This window comes from Drosophila tropicalis, unplaced genomic scaffold (assembly GCF_018151085.1).
Source record: "Drosophila tropicalis isolate 14030-0801.00 unplaced genomic scaffold, ASM1815108v1 contig_1187, whole genome shotgun sequence".
Classification (NCBI taxonomy): domain Eukaryota; kingdom Metazoa; phylum Arthropoda; class Insecta; order Diptera; family Drosophilidae; genus Drosophila; species Drosophila tropicalis.
The window spans coordinates 2,386,893-2,401,708 of record NW_027172559.1 but is presented as its reverse complement, the minus strand read 5'-3'; the positions used below and the strand labels follow the sequence as shown (position 1 = coordinate 2,401,708).

The following is a 14,816-nucleotide window of genomic DNA, read 5'->3' as shown; positions in this document are numbered from 1 at the left end:
ACTGGTACATATGCTCTTCAGTTGTCGCCAACTCAGCTCGAACAGCAACTTGCTTTTAGTTGCCATCCTCCTCCATTTCTTTTCCAAGTTGGCAGATGAAGTTGCTCCTTCAAGTGGCCAGAACGCTTGAGACTCTCTACAAACAAAGACAATTAAAAACGCGTACACCGAAATCGCAATGCCAAAAGATAAGTGCAACTTATGAAAGGATTTCTTTGCCCGAATCAAAAATAACAAATATAACTTTTCGACAGACTGTTTGAACTTAAAAAAAATTTTCTAGACAAATGTCTTGAGTTGTGAAGTTCTGAAATAAGTCTACTATATGTTTATATATTTCTCAATTCTCTATCTAAAGATAGATCTTACTGTAAAAGTCTCAATTCCTCTTATTTAAAATTGATACAAACTTCTCTAGGCTGTCTTGTCTTTAGCTTTTACCTAATCATTGTCAAAATAAAGTACCAGTCACAATATTTTTTGCTTATGAATAGCTTTATCAATTTAAAATCACTTACGCATACCAGCATGTTCAGTTATATAGAAATTATTTTCAGAATTTTATTCAATATGTGCGTAAGCTTTATCCATTTTTTAATGGATTTCAACCCCATGTTTCCAAATGGGGAAAAAACTGTCCGCAGGTTGTTGCAAAAAGCAAAAGAAAATTGCTCAACACACAAATGAAAAGGCAACATTTCCACTAAATTGAGGTGGCGAACAGCGGGAAACTCTAACTCGAAAAAGGGGAACACAACAGCCAGCAAAAAGTGCAACACTTCACCTACAATGCATTTTAATTGTGTGGCCATTGCTTGAGGGTTGTATTGAGGGGCAAATAGGTTGCTACAAAAAGGTAGCAGAGGGAAGGGAAAGAATGTGGTGCGGCGGTGTGATGGCCTTTGTTTCTGGCCATTATGCCGCCGGTTTTTCTTTTTTTTAAACCTAAACTTAAATGCCAAGCGCCAACGCCAACTTAATTACTATTTCTCTACCCTTGCACTCTCTCTCACACAAATACAAACTAACGCACACATATGGGTATTTCCGTGTAACGTCTGTGTGTGTGTGTGTGTGTGTGTGCGCGCTTACCTCATCTTCAACCTATATCCATGTGGTGGCGCGTCGTTTCGTGGTCGACTATGCGGTGGCAACCAATGCAGGACCACTTGAGGCGACACCAGCAGCAGCCCGTAGCAACAGCAACAGCAGCGGACAACAGCAACATCATTTAGCAGGCGCCAATCTAACGAAGCAACCCACCATCACCAACAATACCAGCAACAATAACAACAACAGCAACAGCTTATTGAGAAGCAACAACTCCACCTTAAAGCGAAAGGGACAGGTACAGACCCCAGGACAAGGACAGGGATATGGACATGGACAAGGACACGGACTCGGATCGGGATTGTTACAGCGACTGGGTTTCGGGCAAGCAGAGGGACAAGTGACCGCAGCCACTGCAGCTACCACCACAGCTCTGGCAACAACAATTACAACAACTTCACGTAATGCCAAAACCGCAACAACAACAACAACACTTGCCATCACAGGTAACAACCGGCCAAAAGCATGACAGAGAAATTAAGATAAAGAGCATCTGAGCAAAAAAGAGATGGATAATGGCGACACACACTTGAACTTTGCACCACAGAAACCGCTGCACCACGCACTCAAAATGCAAAAACTTTTTTTAGCACCAAAAAACAAAAAATAGCACCACCATCACCATAATTAAATTGTTCTTGTTGTTATTGTCTTGTGTGTTGATATTGTTGTTTTCACATTTGTTGCACTTTATTGCCAAATTAGTTAGTCCTAATCTATGGGCAATAAGCAAAGGTATCTACTCCTTTACAAGAAGCATGCAAAATATCTGCCATACAAATTTGTTTATACTGAATTTTTTAAACTTAAAGGAAAAGTGTTGAAAATTAATGAAACTGAAAGCCCTCAAATCCTGTCCTGTTGGTAATCTTATGCAAATGTGTTTAACTAGTTTGAAAACAAAATAATCTAGCCAAAAAAAGATCCCTACTATACGTCTTGGTCTAATCTACCGAAGTCTTTCAAGTTTATGAACCCATTTCGATTATGCATTTCCAAGGATGCTTCAAAAGACTTTTTCTACTTAAAAGTCTTTATAAACCCAAGACCTGATTGACATATCAATCATCTTTCGTTATTGTGAGTAGGCCAACAAAATACAAAACACAAGTTTTTCAAAATAAGATATTTTTAAATCTAGTTACCAGTTCAAATATAGAATCGATATGCCCATAAAATTGTCATTGTATTGTTCATTTCTGACTTCAATTTACCTTTTCGCTAGCTGTCGTTTTAGGTTCTGTAAATTTCTATTTTTTTTTTAACCCGATAAAAAAAAATAGAGGTTGAAAATTCATTCTAATTCAAACACAGACAAATTCCGCTTATAAATTTTGCACAATCCAAATTTTATACTTTTCAGTTCATAAATTTGTTGTTTGTTTCGTTTCATTTTTGCAAAAACAAAAAAAAAAACTTGAAAATAACTCACTCCTTTTCGAACAAAAATTCCAAAAAAAATAAAAGAATAATAGTTAACATAACAATGAATTCGCTATTGCGAATGACGGCACGGAATACTGCCGCACTGCGAAGAGTTCAAATGGTATCAAATCATTATTCCAGAGACTTCTTCAAGATCAGTTTCAAGAAAAGAAATAAGGCAACGGCTAAGGAGGACGAAAAGTCTCAATCATCGCAACAAGCAAAGCAACCGAAATCGACGGCTGGGGAGGAACAAAACCCTCAATCTTCGCAACAAGCAAAGCAACCGAATTCAACTCAGAAAGTCGCTACGATTTCCCAAAGTATTGCCGATCAAAGGGCCAAATGGATGGCCAAAGTATCTCCTGAGATGCAAAAAGAAGGCTCAATTGGCGGCTAATCGAGGTGCAGCTAATGAAACTTTGCACTCGTTTCCATCTACCCCGCCGATGCCAATTTCCCCGCAGAAAATACAAGAAACAAACGAAGCTTTTAGGGGATCCTGTAGTGAATCGCAACGCAAATCCTGGATGAATCGCATGCAAGGCTCTCAGCAACAAAAGCAGGCTCAATGGGTGAAGGAGATGCAGGCGAAACAGCAGGCAGGAAGACAAATGCAACAGCAAAAATTGCAGAAAATCAAAGAGCAAACGAATGCTCAAGCCCCTGAGAGTAATGCATCCTCAGGTGAGACAGATGAAGCCACTCCGGAACCAAAATCTCCAGAACGGTTGGCCTATTTGGAAGCCGTTACAAGGTTAAATTCCTATCAGGTGCTAAAGCGAGTGCCCGGAAGAATTACATCAAAGCCAAGCCAAACGCAGCTGGATCCGATAGTAGAACAAACTTTGGCCTGCTTGCACAAAACAGGGCTGGATCAAACCGATTTGGAGTCTATTCCAGTTATTCAAATAGCTGGAACCAAAGGGCGTGGCTCCACTTGTCGCATAGTGGAGAATATTTTGCAAGCACATGGGGTTAAAACGGGAGTCCTGTCCTCACCCCATCTCTTTTCGACCACCGAACGTATACACATAGATGGTGAGCCCATTTCGGAGGCGGAGTTCACCCAGCTCTTTTGGCTAGTGCATGACCAATTGATTGAGATGAAACCACTGCCGACATACAATAAACTTTTGACAGTGATGGCATTTCACGCCTTCCGGAACGCTGCTGTCGATGTGGCCATCGTTGAGGTGGGCAACGGTTGTGCCAGCGATCCAACCAATATTTGCTTGCATGCTCAAACCATTGGCATCAGCACACTCGGTTGGGAGCAAAACTTTAATCTGGGCAACTCCATGAGAGACATCGCTTGGACCAAGGCCGCCATTATGAAGCCTGGTGCAAGTATCTATACATCAGTCACCCAACCGGAATGCTGTGAGGTATTGAACCAAGGTGCCAAAAAATTGGGTGTTGAACTCCACAGAGTTCCAGCTTTCCATGAATACATAGAGAAGAATTTAAATAACAAGAAAACACTATCAAATGCCAATTACTCGATGAGATTAAATGGCTCGTTGGGCATTCAATTGGCCTACGATTATCTAAGACGTTATAAACCGGAATATATTGTCGGCCTGGGACATAATAGTGTACAACTGACACAGGGAACAGCTCGTGGGGTGGATACTTATGAGCGGCCGGGACAATTTGATATCATCAAGTATGGCATATTCAATGTCTATTTGGATTGTGCCGACACTCTGGAGAGTATGATGGCTTGCCGGGATTGGTTCTATTCGCGTACACGCAGTAATCGTTCCCCAAAGATTCTTCTATTCAACAAGGTGAATGAGGTCAATGCCAAAGATCTATTGACTGTCATACGCATGAATGTGCGCTTCGATGAGGCTGGCTTTGTTCCGAATCCCAATTACTTTGAGGGTGAAACCATCGAGCAGGCACCGGATTCTTCCAAGGCCATGGTCTGGCATGGCATGGAAGATTTGCAGCGAGCCAGACGTAACGCTGGCAGTTGGCGTGCCCTCTGCGAGGAGACTGGCAAGAAGGATAACTCTCAAATATCCATATCGATTCCTTCATACTTCGAATATCTGAATAACAAATATGCCAAGCAAACATATGGCAAAAGGAGCGAAGTAGATGTTCTTGTCACTGGCTCTGGACAATTGGTGGCCGCCACAATTTCCCATCTCCAAAAGCTGAAGGGTCTAAACACAAAAATCTAGTCAAGCAATCGAACATAAAACAAAAACTGCGATTTTCGTTTAGTTTGTGAAATTTTATCGTGGATTTTTTTGTTTTTATGTTCAATGCCAACACAATTCGCTTTCATCATCAGCCACCAAAAGCTTGAAGAAAATACAACAACTTAAAAGATGGACCAGTAAAGGAACATTTTCAAAAACCATAAACCAACTAAATTTTTATAAACAAATTCGTTTTATTCAAATAAATAAAAAAGAACCTTTGCGACTCACTTGAGAAAAAAAAACATAAAATAAAATATATAAAAAAAAAAAAATTAATTACATAAACAAAATTATCGATTCCATTCTCTAACTAACTTCAAGGTTTATTAGATCGGCATAGTCTTATCTAATATTAAGGCACAATAACATTAAATTGAGAACCATAATGAATCTCATCTTTAATTTCCTTTTCATCATTAATAAACTTATTTGTACGTTGACAGAAGAAAGGGACATTTATTTGTTAATATTGTCCATGTTTATCTCTTCATCTATACTATATTATGTACTTCTACTTGTATATTTATAAACAAAATTTGAAAAGTGATAAGGAAAATTGCTCAAATACGATGACTTGGCAAATTTTTTATATATCCAATTAGCAACTATGACTTTCATATTTTTTCTCACTGAGCACTAAATTTAGCACCTCATTTTCTTTTGGCACTTATCCATTTGTAATTTCCTTTAACCTGAGTTAGTTATAATCAACAACCCATTTGATTTCCTCTGTTGCTTTCGTTTTGTAGGGAATAGCAACAGCAACTTGAATTCGAATTCCAATGAGAATAATTATACCAATGCCCATGATCTCTCACAAGAGGCTCTGTGGCGTCTACAAATGGCAGCCGTGCAATCGCAACAAATTTATGTCGAACGTCCACCCTCAGCATTTAGTGGTTTAGTCGATTACAATGGTTATCCATCAATGATAACGGGAACCCAAGCACCACCATTACCACCACCGACAACCCACATTAACACAGTGACCAGTTCACTGAGTCAACAAAGTTTTGGCCAACAGCCGACATCATCATCGGGAGCGGCAGCAGGAACGGGAGCATCGGTGGCAGCAACGCCGCTAGAAATGCTCAAGGCAGCGCAACGCTATGGAACACTGCGAAAGACTTCAGGCAGTGGCAGGCAGCCGCCTATGCCCCCGCAGCGCAAGGATCATCAGCAACAACAACAACAACAACAGCAGCAGCAACATCAGCTGGGTGAGTGTTGAACATTAGGATAAGAACCAAGAAATCAGTTTGATTGATTATGCACTTAAGCGGATAAAACACTCTTTCAAAGATAAAATAGAATTTCATCCATTTTTCTCATCTCTCTCACTTTCCACATCCATGGAGCACAATGCTGTAGCTAGGGTTATAAACAATTTGCATCTGTATATCTCTCTGTCCCCTCTATCTCCCTCTTTCCCTCCTTTGATTATTCTTTATGCAGCTCACACACAAAAATTCAAACGCATTGGGATACTCCGCCCACTCCACATTCCAGATAAATGCACATAAAATAGTCAGCTGCCCTCTCCCACTTTTCTCGTATCTATCAAATAAAAAAAAAACAACAAATGGCTTGCAGGGACAACTATACAAGCAGCAGCAGCAGGAAGAAACGCAGCAAAAAATAAAAAAAAAAAAACAAACAGCTCCAAGGCTTGGGTGGAGTTATGGGGGATTGTATATAGAAAGAATTGCAAAAATGCCATCTTTTGGTTACCCTGCAACAAATTAGGCCTGTCTTCTTCATTCTTATCACTCATTCGCCCTGGTGCACAACATCGGTCACACAGTCTTCAAACCATTTTAGTAAATCGTGATCGTGATTTTTGATTTCAAGATCTCTTCTTGATTTTGATAGACAAGGCCATAGCATTACGCTAATATTCTTCCAACTTTTACCGCTTTTAATCGCCTTCACATTACCCTAAAGTAGTTCAAGTAGTTTGCCAATGGTATCAATATACCCTATTTGCGGTATTGCTAAAGGGTATAAAAAATGTAAAATGCAAGAGCACAAAATATTTTACAGAAATCAAAATCAAACAACACACGCTGGCAGGGCTATAAGTGGAGTGATTCGGAATCACTGAAGAGGAATTCGAACCAAAACGCAGATGTCCATAACAAAAAAAAAACACAAAAAAGAAAAGAAAAACACAGAAAAACAAAGAAAAAATTGAACAAAAAAGAAAAAGCAAACTTTGCCAGCAGCGTACAACAAACACACACACATAATGGCACAATATTAAACCAAATTTGAGAGGATTATTTTGCCATATACTATAATTTAAATAAAAATTTAAATAATTGACATTTGAGACTAAAAAATTTCAGACTATCTTTCCGATAGAACTACTTTTCAGTATTACGTTATCGAAGGGACAATTGCACCTTTCCCCTGAGACACCGACTTACCTACATACATACATAAAAAAGATGGCAAAAGGGATCTGCTATCAATTTGAGAGGAATGAAATAGCAGTAAAACTCTTGCAACCGAGTCCTATATTTAAAGGGAAAGACTAATTGGAAAGTCTGATGGAATGTTTTAAAAATACTGTCTATTTCCTTTCCTAGAACATTGGCCTGCAATCTGAACAGGAAGTAATATTTTGTTTCCGCTTTTTATTCAAGTATAGAAAAAAGTATAAAGTATTTTTTTCCAACTGAAATTCCAAAGAGTGCTGAAGCGGCTTAAATGCCCCGATTTCGCTTTTTGCCAAAGCTGACTAGTGACTTGGGTTTCCAAGGCTTACGAAACTTGAATACTCATCAAAATACAGTTTTTTTTTATACATTTTCCTATCCACAAACAGTGAACTAATTAAAAACGAAAAACATACACAAATTACTCCACACAGACACACATCCGATGCAACAAACACACACATACAGGTTAATATGCTCAAAGCTGAAAAGAAGCTCAGAAATATTTTTCGTTTTGCTGCACTGCATTGAATGCCGCATCCAAAATATAAAAAACAACTGAGGGATGGGGCTAACTTCGGCCGCGCCGAAGATTTTATACCCTTGCTAAAGCCGACAAAGTGGAAAAACGTTTTATTTTAAACGAAAGAACGGTCTACAATCTTAGACCGAAGCAATCCAGCACATGTAGCATGCTATTGTATCATTTGTTTATATGACAGCAATATAATATATTTATCCGACTTCGATCAAATTTGGCACAGTTATTAACAAAAGAGATGCTTCCTTCTATGAGTTGCACACTTCTGACCAAAATTGTTACACCCTTTTTGGGAGGGTATAAGGAAACAACTCGTGTAGCATTTTGATGACAGCTGAGACTGCTTTTAAATGCGGAAACATGGCGTATGCGTGATTTTCAATTCGTTTCCTTTTAACCTAATAATGTCTTTTATATCGAAATTAGCGAAATTAGTAAAAGGTAAAAGTTAAAGCCACGTCGAAACCTTTGAATAGATAAGTATTAATAAGTCAATAATAAAAAAGCTTCAATATTTGAGCTTCTAAGAGAAAAAGTAAATTTACGCCATTGATCCCTGCTCAGGAATATATTTTTTAGATTATTGAGTTTATTTTTTATGTTTACTTTTAAGCAGGGTACAGTTCAGTCGGTTAAAAGCCTCAATAGCTTCTACTAAATGTTCCTACAATTAGACAGACAAAAGCAGTTGCCAACAATAAAAATAACAACCAGCTGCGGCTATCTATTGCGGTGCCTTTAGGAATGGACCACATACAGACCACAAGAAAAAAAGCAATAACCAACTCAATTGTTTTTTTTTACTTAAGTATGCAAAAGAGTGAGATCAAGAGAGAGGGAGAAAAAGAGAGGAGAACAAAAGAGGAGGGAAAAATAGATGCATTCATACCATTTACCAGTGAGCAGTTTGCATGCATTATGAACTGCTGCTAATCGGCTTAGGCAAAACATCAGGAAAAAAAAACATTTCTATTAACACAATGCCATAGAGCACACTGCACCACTGCAGAAACATCAGAGGAAGCAGCACAGCAACTGTGTACCGCATTTTAAGCCACAACATAAAAGCAGAAAACATACACTCAACAAATCGAAAACGTATGGGAGGCAGCAACGAAAGAATCAGTAACAATAGCAACTGCAATATAAAAATTTCAGCTTCTTGGCTTTTAAAAATCACATCGGCAAAAAAAAATTGAGATGTTTCCAGAAACAAAACATCAAAATGTAGATACATTTAGATTTCCAAAACTTCTTTGCATCGGAATGGTGCATATGTATTAATGAGTTTCATCCATTTCATACGATCATGTATATGTAAGCTGCCCTATGTGCATAAAGTGCTAAGCACAGAATAAGCATTGGAACTTTGCAATTCACTAATAAAGAATCGTAGCAAGATAAAGTTAATTTTGTGAAAGCAGCTTCGAAATTGTTCAGCTGGTGGTAAATACTGTTGAACTGAGAAAAAACGATTCACATAGCTTTTACTTACACTTTTATTTCGCTTTAAAACTAGCTAAAGCATTGTGGATGAAGATGCTCATTCAGGTCCTTCGACAATTCTATTTCAATTTTTTTTTTTTTTTTTTTAGAATTGCTTGCATTTCTAGTGGAACTCGAGTTTTACAACTTGTTTTCGCTTTTGACTTTGATAGTGGGGGAGGACAAAAAAAACACACACACAAATATTTCGCTGTTGTTTCAACGCCAAATTGTGCGCTCGCAAAAGTATGCAATGCTTTTGTCTTGTTTCGCTTTCGTTCTTCGGATTTTGTACAATTGAATTGCCCTGTGCGATTTGCTGTGGCTGCATCCACAAAACAAAAAGAAATAGCTAAACGGGGAACGAGAAAGGCTGAAAGTCTGACAGAAGTTGAATTGCCAAAATGCCAATGATTTCTATTGCCATATTAAGTCGTTTTTCAAATGCTTTTCTTCCTTCGTCGAAGGAGAATAACAAGCACAACTCTTGGATATATGCATTCCATTTTGAAAGATTACCAAATTGGATGCCTTAATAATGTTGAAATAAAGGCAAATAGTTTAATGTCATGCGGCAATGTTTATGAAAATTCCACACAAATATGTGTCTTGAAAATGTTAATTAAGCAAATCGAGATTTGTTTAGGAATTTTGTTTAATTAAACTGTTAAATTAGTAATTCGAATTGTTTTGAAGACTGACCTCGAACCGGCTTAAAAGCAAGTTTATATTGACAAAATTGAAATTGAAATGAAACGAATTATTGAAATAACCGTCTATACTTATCCAAAGATTGACACGAGTGTTTTTCAAAGTAAGAAATTGAAGAGAGAAAACATATATTTTCATGAAATTGTAAAAATCTTTTTTAAACTAACTCCATTTTAATTTTTAATTATAATAATTAGTCTACTTCAACCCAATTTCAATAAACCTACCCACATTTTGAACAAACTTTGACCAATCGATATGTTTATGTAACTTTCTAAAAAACTTTCAAATTGAATTTCAATTACTTTCTATGGTGTCGAATTTTCGGAATTTCATTAAAAATGTACATACGATATTTGGTGTTATTGGCTTAACTTTTGTTTTTAGTTGCGGTTAAATGTTCTCTCTTTCATACTCCCGCTATTTCTAACGCAAACTCTTTTTTTCTTTGTCCCACTCTCCCTCAATCTCTATCACTCTCTCCTTTTTACACACACTTTCTACGTCTCTGTAATAACCAGGCAAATTTAACAATTAGAAGCATATTAACCGCATCAATTTCCGTCCTCGCAATCGAGTCGAGTTACGCCGAGGTCATATATACAGATCATTAAACATACAATGAACATTCCACACAGATACGCACTCACACACATGCCACAGCACAAACACATACGCACACCGACACACACACACTCACCGTACCATTATTTATTATGCTGCCAGCAACAACAATTTTGGACAATTTTTTTTTTTTTGGTGGGGGCCAAAAACATTTTACGTAATAAATTTATTTTAATTACAATGCCAAAAAAACCAAAAACCCCGAAAAGAAAAAAAAGGAAGAGCCAACCTGTGAATGAGGGGAGTTATGGCAGTAGAAGGAGCTGAAGGCATGGCTGTGGTTGGTAATGAATGCGCTTCAATTAAATGAAATATTCATAGGCATAAATATGCTGAGTGGGAGGAGCAACGAGAGGGACCACCAGGTAGTCAGATACTTTGGCTCTATAGCAGAGAATGTTGCAGCCAGAGGAGCATACCTGAGGCCAAGCATGTTTTATGAGGCAACACAGCACAGAAGCCAACAACAACGACAGCAACAACAAAAACATGTCGAGTTGGAGTTTAAGTTGGCAGAGGGGAAGTTGGTTACATTTATGTATTGGGGGGAACATTAACCGATTTTATAGTGTAGATGCCCAAGATAAGATTAGATGAAAACTGTATACTCTACTTATAAAAACCTAGTCGACGAAAATAAACCTGAAAATGGGTTTCGGAAATCTCAATGCGAAAAGTATCGTTGTCTGCTAATTGAGCCTTAATCTTAATTTCGTAAATAAAACAATTAAAACAAGGGGAAAATCAGATGAGATAAGAAAGACATCATTTAAGACAATTAATACTTATTGTTGTAAAGGATTTCAATGTAATATCTTAAATTTGAATTTACAAAAGTTTAAGTTAAAGTTAGTTTTTTGGTTTCTTTCTACATTGTCTCAAATTTGGTTTTTTGTTATTTTTATTTTGCCTGTCAATCAAAGTCAAAGATGTGCAAAATGAGTAAGAAATATTAAGAAAAATAGTTTGTATACCAACTAGCACTAACTACTGAAAATGTCAATTGATTTGCAAGAGAACATATATCAATTTAATAAGGATGAAGGATGCATTTTGATTGTTTTAAAAATTAGAAACACTTTAGAATAGTTGTAAAACCCGAAAACTAAATTTAGTACTCAAGACGAAATGGTGTATGAAAGTCTGGAGCGGACAGGCAGGCAAATGGCAGGAAATTCTCATTGCCAGCCCATTGGAGCTAGTTAATTATGTGGTACAAACCTGGCCCCTTTGCCCCTTACTTTCCTCACTCTTTCTCACTCTCTTCCTTCTCTATTAGCTCATTGCCTCCTGCCTGACTGCATGTTGTAATGCATCTTTCAAACAATTTACCAATTTGGTCAGCTACTGTCTGTTGACCGAAGCACCTACCTTGCCCTTGCTTTTACCCCCCATGGAGCTCCACCGGTGCTATCGTAAAATGTTTATTAGGTAATGAAACATAACAGCAACCATATCAACAACAACAATAACAACAACAGCAACTGGAGGGGTAGCAAAAACAACAACAAGAAGTGGCTGGCTGCATTTGCCATAAAGCTCAAACGACCGTGTTTCATTTTGTGGCTGACTCTTTACGTAGCGCTTGAAAAATACAGAAAGGGGTTCGCTAAGAGCAAACGATGAAAAGTGGAAAAATCGAGGAAAATACAACACATAGAGCGCATACCACGTTAATTGAGTTTTTCAGGCATAAATTGTTTGGAAAACCAGAACGAGAACGCTGAGACCAAAAGCTAAACGCATTTGTCAAACTAAAGATACAAATTTTCAATGCGTCGTGTGCGCATAAAAGTATGCTAAAAAGAATTTTTCGCAATTGTAAGGATTTTCCTCACCCATACCACTTGACTGAGAAAAAAAAAGGTGACAGGAATGGGGTAAGAACGGGAAACAGCGACAGCCGCGGAAAATGTATTTATGCAAAAGTTGCAATTGTCACACTGCCAAAATGTTTGGCATGCACCTTGGGCAAAGGCAAAAAAACAGACACACAAAATGCAAGTGAAAATATTCTCAACAACACACAAACAAATATATGTATACATAGATAAAGATGATGGCAAAGCAATGGAATTCGAAATAGAAAACGCATCCAAGCTCAAACCTCAAATCTGAAGTGTTTTGGCATTTGAATTGAGTTTGAGTTTGTGTAGAGTTGATTATGCAGATATACACAAATATATATGTATCATAAATATATCAATATGGCATTATCCGCTGATTGAATGCAAAATGCATTTGGAGCGGCAATCCATAGAATATATAGAAAATAGATTTTTTTCTGAAACATATACAAAACCAATGCACTTGCTGCCGTCTGGCAAAACAGTTTTCAGTGTTTTTTCTCTTTTTTTCCAATTATAATTCGTACCAAATGGAAAAATTGGTGCACGGGTTGATCGAAAATAACTGACTAGAACATAAATAAGCTTATATGTATTGTCAAAACTGGCTTTAAAGGATAATAGATTAAACTAAAGATAGTCTCTCCCCCAGATGGCCGATTGGGTACCGCTGGCACATGACAGGCTTAAAAAACTCTCTAGGTCATCAATTAAGTGTTAGTTTTTGAAGAATCAATTAATATATTGACTGTGATTTTTCCATTCTAAATGTGAACTACAGTGAACTATTGTAAGTCGTGTAGAATGACAACTAAAAACTTTTAGTGCTACCTTCGCAAAATTTGGGTTAGTTGTAAACTGATAGAAATGAATGGTTTACACAACATTACCATTACGCTGTGTGCCTTGCATAAAATGCATATTTTAATCAAGTTTCTAATTAATTTAAACTGTACCGTTTGCAGCCCACATTATTTATTAATGAGCTTAGCTCACGTTTTTTTCACGTTTTTTTTCACGTTTTTATCGTATTTTGGCAAGCGATTTAACCAAAAAAAAAAATCAATTTTTTCTCTTCCATTTCATTTCATTTTGGATGACACAGCGGATATAATACAGGATTTGGCAAATTAAACTAATTGCAATAGCAACAAAAACAACAACAGCATCAGTAGCAACAACATTTCGACGTTAGCTTTTAAGTAAGTAAAAAAAAACCCAAAAAAATGAAACGAAAATGTAAACCAAAAAAAAGAAATTAAATACATTATTCGGTTTAGCAATTTAAGTGGCATAAAAAAAGGAAACATAAAATGCCAAAAATAAAACTCAACAAATCGTAAATACTTTTAGGTGTCTTTTTAACTTGAATATACATAACTAAAACCCACAAAAAATTAAGAAGAAACTTGCCGATTTCGACCAAAAACATTTAGATGAAAAATTAAACAATAGAGTTAACTACATAAATGTGTAAATTAAAAACATAATTAAATATTAAAGTAACACATCAAAAGCAAAACTAAGCGCAGTGGTTCTACAGCTTAAAAGCAATTCAAATTTTGATCATTGATATGGAATTTATATAAACTAAAATTGCACTGGTCTTTTATAGAATAAATGCAAGTATCAATTAATGCGACAAGTTTTTGACACAATGATCTCTTTCCCTTTGAGTTTCCTTCAGATAGGTGTAGCCAGATCTGTTTTTTAAAATGACACTGAACCAAATAGCAAATCGTTTATTGTACCCACTGAAATGTTGAGTAGCTCTCTAAGAAGCATTTAACAAATGTTGACCAACACTGGAGGTACTAAAGGTTATTAAAATTTAGGAGACAACAAAAATTTAAATCAACAAGTTCGAATGTCTTTTTTATTCCTGATAAATTTATGCATGATTTTAGAACCACTGTAAAAGGATTTATTTATAATGTATACGATATTCTAATATTTCTAATATTAATTTATATAAGTTTTTTTTTGTATATATTTTGCATTGAAATGTTTATTTAATTTGTTTGGGGGCAACAAAATGTGACTCTAAACCATAATATTCTGGTCAAATCATTGTAAAACCAAAAGCCAAACACAAAAGCCAAACTTTGAGGTTATTTTTGTCAATTTTTATATATTTCGGTTAGCTAAATGAAAATATCTGCATATTTATTTGTTTTTGTTTTTTTTGGTTTTTATTTTTTTTTTTTTGTTTGTTTTGGCAAATCAAATAAACAAAAATGGTCTTTTAATTGCAACAAACTGACAAACACATTGGCAATGGGCTGCTCATTAGCCTTTTGTCATCCAAATGCATGCAAATTTTCCCGCTTGAACACTGGGAAAATGAGCAAAAATTATTTTGTATAAAACACTGCTTTTTTTTTTGTTGACAACATAAAATGATCAACCTAAT

The 14,816-nt window shown here is 36.5% G+C and overlaps 2 protein-coding genes across 4 annotated transcripts in view; both read left to right on the top strand.

Moving 5' to 3' along the window:
• The window catches only part of fred (friend of echinoid), a 112,938-nt gene extending 99,085 nt beyond the window's left edge, over nucleotides 1–13,853 (top strand). For 2 of the 3 annotated variants that reach the window (XM_068289721.1, XM_068289730.1), the window contains exons 8-9: nucleotides 5,504–5,974; nucleotides 13,509–13,853. In XM_068289721.1, coding sequence (XP_068145822.1) covers nucleotides 5,504–5,974; nucleotides 13,509–13,537 — 500 coding nt within the window. In that variant the 3' untranslated portion in view covers nucleotides 13,538–13,853. Of the gene's footprint in view, nucleotides 1–1,163; nucleotides 1,297–5,503; nucleotides 5,975–13,508 lie in introns of those variants that run through there. The other variant, XM_068289739.1, reaches the window with a different exon arrangement.
• On the top strand, nucleotides 2,325–4,981 carry Fpgs2 (Folylpolyglutamate synthase 2). Its single transcript, XM_068289753.1, is given in 2 exon segments — nucleotides 2,325–2,911; nucleotides 2,913–4,981. Coding segments are annotated over 2 exon segments (2,133 nt in total). The 5' UTR covers nucleotides 2,325–2,596; the 3' UTR covers nucleotides 4,731–4,981.
• Nucleotides 13,854–14,816: the final 963 nt, after the last annotated feature.